General features: G+C 63.3%; 3 protein-coding genes across 5 annotated transcripts; 1 reads left to right on the top strand and 2 right to left on the bottom strand.

Moving 5' to 3' along the window:
* Positions 1–266: 266 nt before the first annotated feature.
* LOC117001649 (cyclin-dependent kinase 10) lies at positions 267–3170 on the bottom strand. 3 transcript variants are annotated; one of them, XM_033070108.1, is made up of 13 exons: positions 3041–3170; positions 2861–2933; positions 2409–2480; positions 2205–2307; positions 2010–2091; positions 1846–1913; positions 1608–1660; positions 1448–1517; positions 1309–1368; positions 1100–1223; positions 882–1021; positions 728–780; positions 267–650 (listed from the first exon to the last, which is right to left on the bottom strand). In XM_033070108.1, exons 1-13 carry the CDS (start codon positions 3161–3163, stop codon positions 553–555), a joined length of 1119 nt encoding a protein of 372 aa, XP_032925999.1. In that variant the 5' UTR covers positions 3164–3170; the 3' UTR covers positions 267–552. The 3 variants fall into 3 exon arrangements, with proteins under 3 accessions (XP_032925999.1, XP_032925998.1, XP_032926000.1); XM_033070107.1 differs by having other exon boundaries at positions 882–1223; XM_033070109.1 differs by lacking the exon at positions 2861–2933 and having other exon boundaries at positions 3041–3121.
* Positions 3171–3410: 240 nt separating this feature from the next.
* LOC117001664 (charged multivesicular body protein 1a) lies at positions 3411–6915 on the top strand. The gene is made up of 7 exons (XM_033070129.2): positions 3411–3485; positions 3664–3683; positions 4233–4310; positions 4536–4682; positions 4902–5030; positions 5108–5295; positions 5467–6915. The coding sequence occupies exons 1-7, from the start codon at positions 3479–3481 to the stop codon at positions 5486–5488; spliced, it is 591 nt and encodes a 196-aa protein (XP_032926020.1). The 5' UTR covers positions 3411–3478; the 3' UTR covers positions 5489–6915.
* Positions 6916–7893: 978 nt separating this feature from the next.
* Positions 7894–12420, bottom strand: LOC117001646 (dipeptidase 1-like). The gene is made up of 11 exons (XM_033070102.1): positions 12227–12420; positions 11699–11833; positions 10607–10739; positions 9898–10030; positions 9655–9805; positions 9492–9561; positions 8960–9136; positions 8770–8854; positions 8617–8692; positions 8332–8467; positions 7894–8093 (listed from the first exon to the last, which is right to left on the bottom strand). The coding sequence occupies exons 2-11, from the start codon at positions 11815–11817 to the stop codon at positions 7917–7919; spliced, it is 1257 nt and encodes a 418-aa protein (XP_032925993.1). The 5' UTR covers positions 11818–11833; positions 12227–12420; the 3' UTR covers positions 7894–7916.
* Positions 12421–12454: the final 34 nt, after the last annotated feature.

Genomic DNA, 12454 nt, shown 5'->3' with positions numbered 1-12454 from the left:
AAGTAGCTGCCTCAGCATGGGGTGTTCTGTCCTGGTGAGGGGGACCAAGATGTTTGATCCAGGGCAGGGGCTGCAGTGATACCTCACCCTGCAGGAGCAGCTCCTGCCTCCCTGAGAGTAGGGGCTGGGATCCACTTCAAGAGCGGCAGAACATGGGGTGTCATGAAGGTATCCTTGTCCCCAGGGTGACACAGAGGAAGGAGAGCAGAGCCACAGCTGCTCCTGGTCCTGCTGGCACCAAAGAATGAGGTCACTCCTTCCCAATGTTGCCACTGCCAGATGCTTTTATTGATGGCAGAGTTGGGGTTCTCCCACACAGCACAAGCCAGTGGGGACAGCACTGACCCTGCCAAGCCTGGGCAGCCCCGGGCCCCATCTCTCCTCTCTCCTGGCCCTGGTGCTGCACTCACCCAGCCCCAGACTGGAGCCTGCCCAGCCTCCAAGATGGATTCAGGAGCCGTCCTGGGAACGGCTGGATCCATGGCACTGGGACTGTTGGCTGAGGGAATCCTCCTCAGCCAGGACACGTCACACCTGTTCCCATGGGACAGCTCAGGGCTTGCTGCGCTTGGCCTGGCTCTCCACTGCCGTGCTGGCCACCCGCTTGTTTCGGTGGTGTGGGAAGGTGGGCATCAGCTCTGGCTCACAGGCTGTGGGGCACAGAGGGGCATCAGCAGGGCCCAAAGCCTCCCCAATCCTGCCCTGCCCCAGGATGGGGAGTACTCACGCAAGGGCTTCTCCTTGAAGTAGGAACTCTCCAGGCAGTCCTTGGCTGTAGCCCTGCGGGGACAAAGGCAAGTGGCAGGGACTCCCCAGCCTGGGGGACAGTGTGTATGACAGATTCCCTGCCCTACTCACCCCACATCCTGCCTGGCTCTTACCTTTTCTTGGGGTCATACATGAAGAGAAAGTTGAGCAGTCGCAGCCCAGCCTCCGAGAGCCAGGGAAACCTGTGCTTCAGGTTGTTGTAGGGCTGCTTGCGCAGGGTGTACTGGGTGGCCAGTGGCAGCTTGGAGAACCCCTGGGGGAAACAGAGTGTGAGGAGGGGCCAGGGGAACAGCCAGGGAGAAAGGACAGGGAAAAGGAGCAGGGAGCTCACCGGCCAGATGTTCTCATTGGGTGTCCCCAGGAGCTGCACGATGAGGTCGATCTGGTGGATCTCAGAGGTGCCTGGCAGCAGCGGTTTGTGTGCCAGCAGCTCGGCCAGGATGCAGCCAGCAGCCCTGCGGAGCACAGGAGCCTCTCCAGTGATCCCCCTGCAGTTTGCAGCCTGTCCCCCAGCCCCATCCAACCTCAGCACCCCCTTACCACATGTCGATGCTGGTGGTCTGGGTCGTCATCCCCAGCAGCAGCTCCGGTGCGCGGTACCTGCACAGGGGACACTCAGTGGCAAAGCTGGCATGAGCTCGTCCCACTGGGAGAACCCACCCTGGCACCAGACACTTACCACAGAGTCACCACTTTGGGGGTCATGGGTTTAGGGGGCATCCCGTAGGTGCGTGCCAGGCCGAAATCAGCTGCAGCAGAGGCAGAGTCAGGAGGGAGCCCAGGGTGAGCTGTGTCATGGCACAGAGCAGCCACAGCCAGGTGCAGGTGCTAGGACTCACCTATCTTCACACAGCCTTTGTCAGTCATCAGCAGGTTGGAAACCTTCAGGTCCCTGTGGGAAATGGAGCAGCTGGAGGTGAGAAACCATAAGGAAAATCCAATCCCATGGCCTCCCTGCCCTGCCGGTGCTCCCACACTGATGGGCACCGAAGCTCCACCCTGAGCTGCTCCTGATGGTGCTCCCCGGACATGGGAGGTGTCCCCTTTGTCCCCCCAGCGCCATCCTGCCACTCCTACCTGTGGATGATGTAGTTCTCATGGAGGTACTGCAGGCCCTTGAGCACCTGCAGGATGATGCACTTCACCTGGGGACAGAGGACAGCAGCTGTGCCCACATGTTTTGGCAGAAATGGCAGCATCCTCTAAGGGGTGCTGGACCCAAATCCTGCCCCAACCTGTACCTGAGCCTCTGAGAAGGGGGTTTGCATGTTCTCCAGGAGACTGGCCAAGTCCTGCTCGCAGTATCCCATCACCAGGAAAATGCTGTTGGAGACAAAGTAAGGTCAGAGCATCCCTCAGGACAGGTTTGTCTGCTGAGGTGGCTCAGGGCTCCAAGAAGTTTTGGAAGGCAGAGGGAAGACAGAGAGGGGACTCACCTCTCCAGATGGTTTCCCACAACCACCTCCTTCAGTTCCACAATGTTGGGGTGCTGGAGCTCCAGGAGCAGCGTGATCTCCCGCAGGCTGCTGATGGGCATTCCTGGGGAGGGAGGAAAAGCCGTGCTGCAGGAATGGCCTGGAGCCAGAGCCAGAGCCAGGCCTGGAGCCAGAGCAGCCCCTGTTCCCCCACTCCTCCATTACCATCTTTCTCGTTGTCCATCCGCACCTTCTTCAGTGCCACTGTCTCGTCGGTCAGCGTGTCCCGGGCACGGTCTGGGGGCAACACACGTTGGCACCAGGTCACATACCCAGGTTAGTGCCAGCCTCACTCGGCCCCCCAACTCTGCCACAGGAGGGGGAAACAGGGTGAGCTTCAACCCAAACCGTGCTGGGATTCTACACGGGGGAAAGGTTTTCCACTGGCAAAGGGCAGGGTTAGATGGGACATCCATAAGGAATCCCTTCCCTGTGAAGGTGGGGAGGCCCCAGCACAGGTTCCCAGAGAAGCTATAGCTGCCCCACGTCTGTTAGTGTCCAAGGCCAGGCTGGATGGAACAAAGCGATCCCAGGGAAATGTCGCTACCCACGGCAGGGAGTGGAACGGAATTAACTCCGAGCTCCCTTCCCGCAGAACCGCCCCCAGCCGCACTCACACACGATGCCGTACGTGCCCTCTCCGATCCGATTCAGCTTCTCAAACTCCTTCACGCTGCGGCACCGGCCCAGCTGAAAGCAGAGAGCCGCGTCCAGGCGGCGCCGCCTCGAGGGCTCCTCAGAGGGGCCCCCCCGCCGGCCCCAAACCCTCTCACACCCCCAGGGACCGCTGCACTCACCCGGTCGGCTGCCGGAATCTCGAAGAAGCCGTCGCCCCGCAGTCGCCGCAGCCGCAGGGGCTCCAGCTCTGGTTCGGCCGGTGCCGGTCCCGCCGGGGCCGCTCCCGCCTCAGCCGCGGCCATGTCCGCACAGGCGAGTCCCGCCCTGCGCACGCGCGGTACGGTCCTGCCGCAGGCCCCGCCCACCCTCGGGCCCCGCCCACACGCGTTAAGCCTCTGGCAACCGTTGCTAGAGAGGGACCAATAGCGACCCCGTCCCAGCATAGCCCCGCCTCCATCCGGCACCGCCTCTCCAGGCCCCGCCCCCTCACGTGCGACGCCCAAAGCGTTTCTGCTGCCCACGTGACCTCCCCCCGCCCACCCGCGGCGTCGCTCTCGCGAGACTCAGCGCGCGCATCCCGGAAGCGGCGGCGGCACCCGGAAGCGGCGGCGGGCAGGATGGACGGTACCGGGGGGTTGGGCGGTACCGGCGCCTCCCGATGGGGCTGGGGCGAGTCTGGAGGGGTGGGGCTGGGGATGAGGGTCGGAGCCGGGACTGGTGGTCGGGGCGTGTGGGCGGGGTCCCCGGTACCCGATCCCGGTCCCGGTGTTGTCGCTGAGACTGTGCTCCCCTTCCTTTCCAGACACGCTCTTCCAGTTGAAGGTGAGAACAGCAGAGGCCTCTCCGCCTCCTTTCCGTCCGGTATCGCCGGTCCCGAGAGCGCCCCGGGGCCGGTTCCGCCCGCTGGTTCGGCCTCATCGGGGCTTCTGCGGCGGGACCGTGACAGGAGGAGGCCCCGGCCCGCGGGGGTGACCGGAGGTGCCGCGGGCGGAGGGTCGGGCAGCCATGGCCACTGAGAGGTGGCTGGGGTGGGACGGGTGGGCACTGGTACGGTGGCTCTAAGGGGAACAGTTTCCCAGTGCTAAAGGGCAGGGTTAGATGAGTTATTGGAAAGGAATTTCTTCCTGGGAGGGTGGTGAGGGCCTGGCACAGGTGCCCAGTGAGGCTGTGGCTGCTCCTGGATCCCTGGAAGTGTCCAAGACAGGGTTGGATGGGGCTTGGAGCCACCTGGGGATAATATAAGGTGTCCCTGCCCAGGGCAGGGGGTGGGATGAGATGGGCTGTGAGGTCCCTTCCAGCCCAAACCATCCCATGACTCTGTCCCCGGTCCTGCCCTGCTGGATCCCCCTGCTGTCCCGCTCCTCTCCACAGTTCACAGCGAAGCAGCTGGAGAAACTCTCCAAGAAAGCTGAGAAGGACTCCAAGGCTGAGCAAGCCAAAGTCAAAAAGGTGTGTGGGGCTCATTCTGCCGGGGCTCAGCACTGTGGGGCAGCTGGAATTTGCTCTTCCCACCGTGTGGGAGCAGGAGAGGACCCGATCCCCTCCCCACCCTCCGCTCCTGGCACACCCAGCGACACAAGGGACGTTTTTCTCCTGCTGTGGGGCATTCCCAGCCCTGTGTGGGCTGGTCTGAATGCCTGGGGGTTCTCTGAGCACGGGCTCTCCGTGTGGCAGGCCCTGCAGCAGAAGAATGTGGAGTGTGCCCGGGTTTATGCCGAGAATGCCATCCGCAAGAAGAACGAGGGGCTCAACTGGCTGCGCATGGCGTCCCGAGTGGATGCTGTGGCCTCCAAGGTGCAGACAGCTGTCACCATGAAAGGGGTAAGAGCCTCCAGCAGGGATTTGGGAGCTCCATCCCCACGTGGAGCTTCCCCTCTCACTGCCTCCAACCACCATGGGCTCCCCCATCCCCCGAAGTGACACCACCAGTGTTGTTGGTCTCAGACCTTTCAGACAGGTTCATCCTACCTGGGGTGTGTCAGGACAGTGCTTGGATTTGTGTGTAATCCTCAGAGCTCCTGAAGGATTCTCCTCTTGCAGGTGACGAAAAACATGGCACAGGTGACCAAGGCTCTGGACAAGGCCCTGAGCTCCATGGACCTGCAGAAGGTGTCGGCAGTGATGGATAAATTCGAGCAGCAAGTGCAGAATTTGGATGTTCACACGTCGGTGAGTGCCAGGAGATGCCAGGGGGATCCCTGCTGGGTCTCTGGGCAGGCAGGGTGACAGGACTGTGTCTGTCCCAGGTCATGGAGGACTCCATGAGCTCGGCCACCACGCTGAGCACGCCGCAGGAGCAGGTGGACAGCCTGATCGTCCAGATCGCCGAGGAGAACGGGCTGGAGATCATGGACCAGCTCAGCCAGCTGCCCGAGGGAGCCTCGGCCGTGGGGGAGAGCTCTGTCCGCTCCCAGGAGGACCAGCTGTCCCGGAGGTTGGTTCTCTCCCAATTCCTGCATACTTCCAGTGCTTCCCAGGATGGGAAGAGTTGTCCCTTCCTGGGAGGGCTCAGAGGAGTCCCCTGGACACGCTGGCTGCAGCTGCTCCCGAGCTGAGGCTGTTGCTGCTGCCCTGACCTGCTCCCCTGTGCTGCTCTGCCCTCCAGGCTGGCTGCCCTGCGGAACTGAGCTCTCCTGTGCACGGCACCGCTGGAGCGGCCGCGGCGGAGGAGCCGGGACCCCCTCCTGCAGCCCCCAGCACATCCCCAGCCCCCCCTGCCTCGGGACTCTTCTCAGGGGGGTGACAGCCCTTCCCTGAGCAGGCAGCGATCCCGGTGGGAATGTGGCCACTCCTGTGGCCGAGGAACACTGTGCTGGATTGTGGGGGGGTTTAGTTTGAGGGTGCTGCTGCTGCTGCCTGGCAGAGCCCCACATCCCGCTGCTGATGGAACACTATGGAGATTTTCCTGGTCTTGGGATGCTGCTCCCCAACTACTCTGTTGTTCCCTGTCCCTGCCCAGAGCTGAGCTGTGGGCTGAGTTCCTCAGGGGCTGTTTGGGAGGAGCAGGAGAACCCGTGGGGTTCCCAGTCTCTGGCAGAGCTGTGGGAAGGGCCCTGTGCCTGGCTGTGGATCTGGGGAGGTCGGTGCCTTGCAGGAAGGGGTGGTGACACCGGGGTGTCCCCTCCCTCGCTGTCACTGTCCCTGTGCCCTTTGCTGCTCGTGTCCTGTTGCCCGACACCCCCAGCCCCGTACCACGAAGTGCCCTTTGGAACACGCCCCCTGCCCAGCCCTGTGTGTGTCAATCCTCTCATTCCCCAGGCACTGCCAGCTGGAAATTGTTATCCCGGTCCTAACTGCCAGTATGGACCAGTGAGGACCCATGTCCAGCACTGGATTGCAGCAGCTGTGGTGGCTGCAGACACGTCCCCAAATGTCCCCCTACTGGGTGGGTGTGGCAGGGAATGCAAAACCCTCCTGGGAGCAGCTCTGTCTCGATCCCTGTGCCTCGTCCCCTGGATATCCTCTGTCCCCTCACTGCTGGCACCGGGCTGGGGGTGGGGGCTGTTCTTTGTGTCCCCTCCTGCTGTTCATCCCTGTCCCTTGTCACCTTCCCCTGGGGCTGGGACTGTTTGCGCCCCTCCCGCGTGATCCCCGGCACCGCGGAGCTGCTGGATTGCTGGAAGCTCTCCAGGAAGGAAGCGCCGTTTCCTTTGGGTCTCCCAGGAGGAACTTTCACCTCTGGGAGATGTCACGGGGGCCACCTCCCCGGCACAAACACTTCCCGCTGCGTTGATTATTTTTCCTGAGTTCAGTGGCCTTGGAGCGTGTGGCTGGTGACACAGAGCCTTCCTCACCACCGAGGAGGAGGAGGCAGCAGACCCTGGAGATTTGTGCCTGGCTCCTGGCTCCCTGCACAGTGTCCCTGTGGCACTGGGGCCTCCAGACCTGCCCCTGTCCCTCCTCCTTGGGCTGTCTCTGTGTGGTTGCATTGGTGGTTTTTTTTTTTAAAGTTTGTCTTATTTGCCTTCTTTTACCCAAACCGTGTCCGTGCCCTTCTGTGGGTTTAAATAAACAATCTCTGAACACCCCAGTGTGTGTTGGGGGTGTAGATGCCCATTGGGTCTGTGGTCCCCATTGTCTCAGCATGTCCCCTGCCCTGGGCCTGAGGAGGAAGAAGGGGCTGCCCTTGTTCCCAGAGCCCCTGCCCATCCAGGAGCAGGGAAGTGGCTCAGGGTACCCACTCTGGGGATTCTGGAGGGCAAGGACAGCCCCCTTCCACCCCTGCAGGGACCTGAACCTTTCATGTGGCCAAACCAGAGTGGGCAGGAGCTCGGAGCAGCTGGAGCCCAGCTCCCTGGATCATTCCCCAGCCCCTCATGGGGACAAGCTGGGTCCCTTGGGCTTGTCACTGCACCGAGGTGGCACCGCACCCATCCTGCCATCAGCACCTGCCCACAGCACCCTCACTGCCAGGGGTGGGGCTGCAGGGATGAGGGTGCAGCCTTCCCTTCCCCATTCCCGTCCCTTCCCTGTTTCCATTTTTCCCTGGGATGTCTTCCCCGTCCCCACTCCCTTCCCCGTGCCCGGCTGGCAGCCAGGCACTGTGCCTCAGCCAAACCCCGAATGCCACAGGAAGAGACATCTCTCCTTCTCCTGCCTGTTCCCCCGCCTCCGCTCCGACAGGCTGTTCCTGAATGCGAGAGGAAATTGCTAAGGAGATAATTAAGTAGCCAATTAATTAGCTAATGATTAATGGAAGCATCCTGCGGAGGCAGCGCTGCAGTGCCCTGGCCAGGTGTTGCCGGGATGTGTCACTCCCGGTGCTGTTACAGCTTCCCGGTGCGAGCGCCGCCGGGACCCTGCTGCTCTGCCCCGCCGGTGACATGCCGAGGTGGCCGGTGACACGCGGGGGTGGCCACTGCCATGCCGGGGTGGCCCAGCATCTCCAGCCAGGAGCCAGCAGGCTCTGACGCGGGTTTCCACATTGACACTCGCTGCCGGCACTGCTCGAGCCATGGTTTTATTTTGCCGGCAGGTCCGGCAGAGAAGGGCGCAGGGTTGTGCCCCACCCGGCAGCCCTGGGCACGGTGCCAGGGCCAGGGTGGCAGCCGGGCTCTAGGAGAGCACGGAGAGGAGCGGGGCCAGCACCAGCGCCAGTGCCAGGGCTGCCGACGGGCGCTGGGCAGTGCCAGCATCCGTGGAGTACCCATAGTTGGTTCTGCACGACCCCTCCAGCTCCTCCAAGGCGATGGGGCTCTCGTAGGGAGCTGTGTTCTGCAGGTCCGTCTTCACCTGCCGTGGGGACAGGGTGGGCTGTGACAGGATGGCAGTGCCCATCCACACAGAGCCCCTGCCACCCTGTGCCACCCACACCATTCCCACACACGGTGCTCCGTGTGTCCCTGTGCCTCCCCGTGTCCCATAAATTCCTGAGTGCCACATGCCCTGATGTTCCACCCTTGTCTCCTGCCCCAAGTGTCCCTGTGCCGCTTGTGTCACCTTGTCCTGTACGTCCCTGTGTCCCACTCACCCTCTCCACTTGTCTGAAGACCCGGAGCAGATTCTCAGCCAGGGCCCCCTTCACCTCCTCCTCCGTCCAGTTCCTCGCCAGCAGCTCGGCCACCAGTGCAGGATACTTGGAGACGTCCTCCAGGCCAGTGGGGAGCCTGTGCCACCCCACAGCTCACAGCTCACAGCTGGGCCACTCCCAGGTGCCCTCACAAGGTGCAGGGGGGATGCCCCAACCCCTCAGGAAGTCCCCATGGTGGGGACACGCTGTCCCATCCCATCCTGCACCATCGCCCCCGTTATTTACCCTGTGACCCCGTCGTAGTCCCCACCGAAGCCGACAGTCTTAGCACCAGCTACCTTCTTCACATAGTCCAGGTGGTCTGTGGGGAGGGGGGGACAGGGGTGAGCAGGGCAGGGGGGTCACTGCTACCTCCCACCCACCTGGGCACCTCCTCACCTGCGACATTGGACAGGTTGGCTTTGTTACTGCAGGTCACATAGTTGTTGTAGAAGTTGACCATCACCAAGCTGCCCGTAGAGTTCTGGAGGGGAACAGCCCTGAGCGCCCTGACTCCCCAGAGCCCCCCCTGACCCTGCCCTGTCCCTGCCATGCCCCCACCATGCCCCCACCATGCCCCCACACTCACCACCAGCCTCAGCACATCGTCGGGCACGTTGCGGCGGTGCGGGCAGATGCCGTAGGCAGATGAGTGGCTGAAGATGACGGGGGCTCTGGAGATGTTCAGCACAGCCTTCATCGTGTCCACTGAGACGTGGGCCAGGTCCACTATCATGCCCAGGCGGTTCATCTCCTGCACCACGATCTACAGGGACAGGGATGGGGCTAGGGGACCGAGGGGTGCATGGGAGGGGTCCCCCACGGGGATGTCTGGAGCTGCTTGGTGGCTTTTGGCTGATGGGACAGAGGGATGGATGGATGGATGGATGGATGGATGGATGGATGGATGGATGGATGGATGGATGGATGATGGATGGATGGATGGATGGATGGAGATGGATGGATGATGGATGGATGGATGGATGGATGGATGGATGGATGGATGGATGGATGGATGGATGGATGGATGGATGGACGGATGGACGGATGGAACACTGCACCCAGCATGGGGCCAGTGGGTTCCAGTACTGCTGCTGGACATTGCTGATGCTGTTCCTTACCTTCCCAAATGGTGACAGGCCGTGGTGCACAGGTTTTTCATCATTGGTATCCACCAGCCAGTTGTCCGCCCTGCAGAGCAGGGAGAGCATCAGAGTGACCATACCTCTGCCCACATCTCCCTGTGCCAGCCCTGCCACCCTCTGTGCCCCCTGGGGGTCCTACCAGGGGGTGTTGCAGCTGTGGGTGAGGGTCATGTAGCGGGCACCCAGGCGGTAGAGGGTGCGCAGGACGCCCAGGCTGCTGTCGATGGAGTGGCCGCCCTCCACCCCCATGAGGCTGGCCACCTTCCCGCTCTGGAACGCCCGCTCGATGCCTGCAGGAGGGTGGGGACATCAGCTTGGGTGAGCACAGCCCATCAGCACCCCGTGGTGCCTTGGTGACACCTCCCTTGGTGGTGCTGCTCACCGTCTGGGTCGGTGACGCAGGAGAAGGTCTCGGGGTACAGGTCACACATGCGCTGCACCACGTCCATCTGCTCCAGCGTGCGCTTCACCGCGTCCTTGTTCTGCGTCTCGCAGGGCACGTACACCGACCAGAACTGCCACGGGCACTCAGTCAGCACGGCAGCACGGGCACTGCCCACCCTGCTGCCCTCCCTGCTGTCCACCCTGCTGTCCACCCCACTGCCCACCCTGCTGTCCACCCTGCTGTCCACCCTGCTGTCCATCCCACTGCCCACCCTGCTGCCCACCCTGCTGTCCATCCCACTGCCTACCCTGCTGCCCTCCCTGCTGCCCACCCCGCTGCCCACCCTGCTGTCCATCCCACTGCCCACCCTGCTGTCCATCCCACTGCCCACCCTGCTGCCCTCCCTGCTGTCCGTCCCACTGCCCACCCCACTGCCCACCCCACTGCCCACCCTGCTGTCCATCCCACTGCCCACCTCAATATCCACCCCAGTATCTCTGCCTGGTGCTGTCCCAAGAGCCCCTCAGCTCACGCTGGTGCTCTCCCGTGTGTCCCTGCCCACCCCAGTGCCCCCCATCCTCCCTGGTGTTCTCACTGTCCCTGCCCACCCCACAGCCCACCCTACTGTCCACCCTGCTGCCCTCCCTGCTGCCCTCCCTGCTGCCCACCCCACAGCCCACCCCAATGCCCGCCCTGCTGCTCCCACCTGTGCACCCACGTGCCCCTGGCGCAGTTTGGGGATGTTGGTGTGGGTGTCGTTCAGCACTGTCAGGTTGGCTTCTGGCAGCCGCAGCTGGTTGTTGAACTTCTTGAGGAGCTGCCAGGGGAGGTCGTTGTGCCTGGGCAGGGACAGGGTGGCACTGAGGAGAGACCTGACCTCTACCCACTTGCCCTCAGGCTGCCCATTCCCCTGAGTGCCCTCATCTGGTTGTCATTCCATCCATCCATCCATCCATCCATCCATCCATCCATCCATCCATCCATCCGTCCATCCATCCATCCATCCATCCATTTATTATCCATTCCTCCACCCCCTGTTCCTCAGTCCATCTGTCCCCCCACCTGTCTCCTCAGCCAAAAGCCACCCAAGCAGTTCCAGCCAGGAACTGGAGACAGGCCTATCCCGGGGGACAGTGCCATGGGGGATGCCAGAGGATCCTCCCGTGAACCTTTCCAACCCTTCATCAGCCCTCACACCCAGGGGAGCCAGCCCAACATCCTTCTGACAGGGACGTCACCACAAGGACGTCCTGGTATGCACATCCCACACCCAGCAGTGCCACTGGGGAGGTGGCAGGGTCCGGGTTGGGTGCCACTTCCTGCTCCTGTCACAGTCCCACGTCCCCCTGCTCCCCCTGCCCTGCTCCCTGTCCCAGAGGCACAGCACTGATCCACAAGGGAATGCTGCAGGGGACCGGAGTGTGCTGGGAATCCGGGGAAGGGATCGGGGACGGGACCGGGGACGGGACTGGGGACATGAGTGAGGTCTGGGCAGGAACTTCCCCCTAGCGCAGCCTAACCCCAACTTCCCGGTACCCTGCCCAATCCCGCTGGGCTGCGGCTCCGGGGATCCCCTGGGCTGCACGGACGGTCCCACGGCATCCCCGGGAAAGCTGTCCCCCGTCCCCACACAGCGCTGGGCTGCCTGGCATGGGCATCCCCTGGGTAAGCTGCTCCCTGTTCCCTGGAATGCCCGGTCTGGGGATCCCCACCGGGCTGTCCCAGGAGGGTTTCCCAGCTGGGGTTTTCCCACAGGGACGGAGCAGCTGGGCGCGCTCGCAGGGTGACCTTTGCTCACCCATCGATGACCGGCGTGCTGCTCATGATGCGCTCGGCCTCCTCCAGGTACTGCTGTCCAGTGCTGGGCAGCGCCAGCGCCAGCGCCAGCAGCAGCACCCACACGCTCCTGCCTGGCATCTTCTCCCGCTGGGTGCTGCTGAGGACGAGGGGGAACCTGTCACCACGGTGTGAGCACACGCACTGGGGTGGCTGCTCCGCGCTCCTCAGTCCCCTCCCGCCGTCAATGAATAACCAGGAGCGCAGCATTACCTCTCCCCAACTGCCCTGTGCCCGCTTGGCAGTGCCAGGGCTGCACAGACCCGGCCTCCCCCAGCCCAGCCCTGGTGGCTGTGCCGTGCCACAGGGCCTCTCCGAGCCGCGGTGACGCTCCCAACCCGTCTAATGAAGCCCAGATTTTTTTCGGTTGGGAAAACGCCAGTCCCATCCGCGCCTGAGCCTCCCCAGCAGCGGCATCCATCGGCACCCCCAGTTCAGCACCGGCACCCCCAGCATCCCCAGCACCCCCAGCACCCCTGGCCCCGCTCACCCCGGCCCTGGGACACTTGGACAGTCCCTGCTCGCGACGGCTGTGAATTAAGCTTTCCGGCTTGCGTGCGGTGACGGGTCTGGGATGGGCTCCAGCCACCCCAGAGCCACCCCCCGCCATGGCGCCGGAGCAGCCTCATGCCCGGGGGGAAGCAGCCGGGGTGGCACGGCCGTGGTGTGGGGCTGCTGCTGCTCCTCCGTGTGTGCTTGGATCCCCCACACTCCGGTC

The sequence above is a fragment of the Catharus ustulatus genome, chromosome 11, assembly GCF_009819885.2.
Source record: "Catharus ustulatus isolate bCatUst1 chromosome 11, bCatUst1.pri.v2, whole genome shotgun sequence".
Lineage (NCBI taxonomy): Eukaryota > Metazoa > Chordata > Aves > Passeriformes > Turdidae > Catharus > Catharus ustulatus.
The sequence above is the reverse complement of the archived record's forward strand: the minus strand, read 5'-3'. Positions and strand labels throughout refer to the sequence as shown.

Excerpts from the sequence above, each read along its gene's own strand:
- LOC117001649 (XM_033070107.1), bottom strand. The coding sequence starts at position 3,163 with ATGGCCGCGGCTGAGGCGGGAGCGGCCCCGGCGGGACCGGCACCGGCC. Across the intron at positions 2,481-2,860 it reads GGGCACGTACGGCATCGTGT|ACCGTGCCCGGGACACGCTG; the intron begins GTGAGTGCGGCT and ends TGTTGCCCCCAG. Across the intron at positions 2,092-2,204 it reads GTGGGAAACCATCTGGAGAG|CATTTTCCTGGTGATGGGAT; the intron begins GTGAGTCCCCTC and ends TGTCTCCAACAG.
- LOC117001664 (XM_033070129.2), top strand. Across the intron at positions 5,031-5,107 it reads ATTTGGATGTTCACACGTCG|GTCATGGAGGACTCCATGAG; the intron begins GTGAGTGCCAGG and ends TGTCTGTCCCAG. Across the intron at positions 5,296-5,466 it reads GAGGACCAGCTGTCCCGGAG|GCTGGCTGCCCTGCGGAACT; the intron begins GTTGGTTCTCTC and ends TCTGCCCTCCAG.
- LOC117001646 (XM_033070102.1), bottom strand. The coding sequence starts at position 11,817 with ATGCCAGGCAGGAGCGTGTGGGTGCTGCTGCTGGCGCTGGCGCTGGCG. Across the intron at positions 8,693-8,769 it reads CAACCTGTCCAATGTCGCAG|ACCACCTGGACTATGTGAAG; the intron begins GTGAGGAGGTGC and ends CCCTCCCCACAG. Across the intron at positions 8,094-8,331 it reads TCTTCAGACAAGTGGAGAGG|GTGAAGACGGACCTGCAGAA; the intron begins GTGAGTGGGACA and ends TCCCCACGGCAG.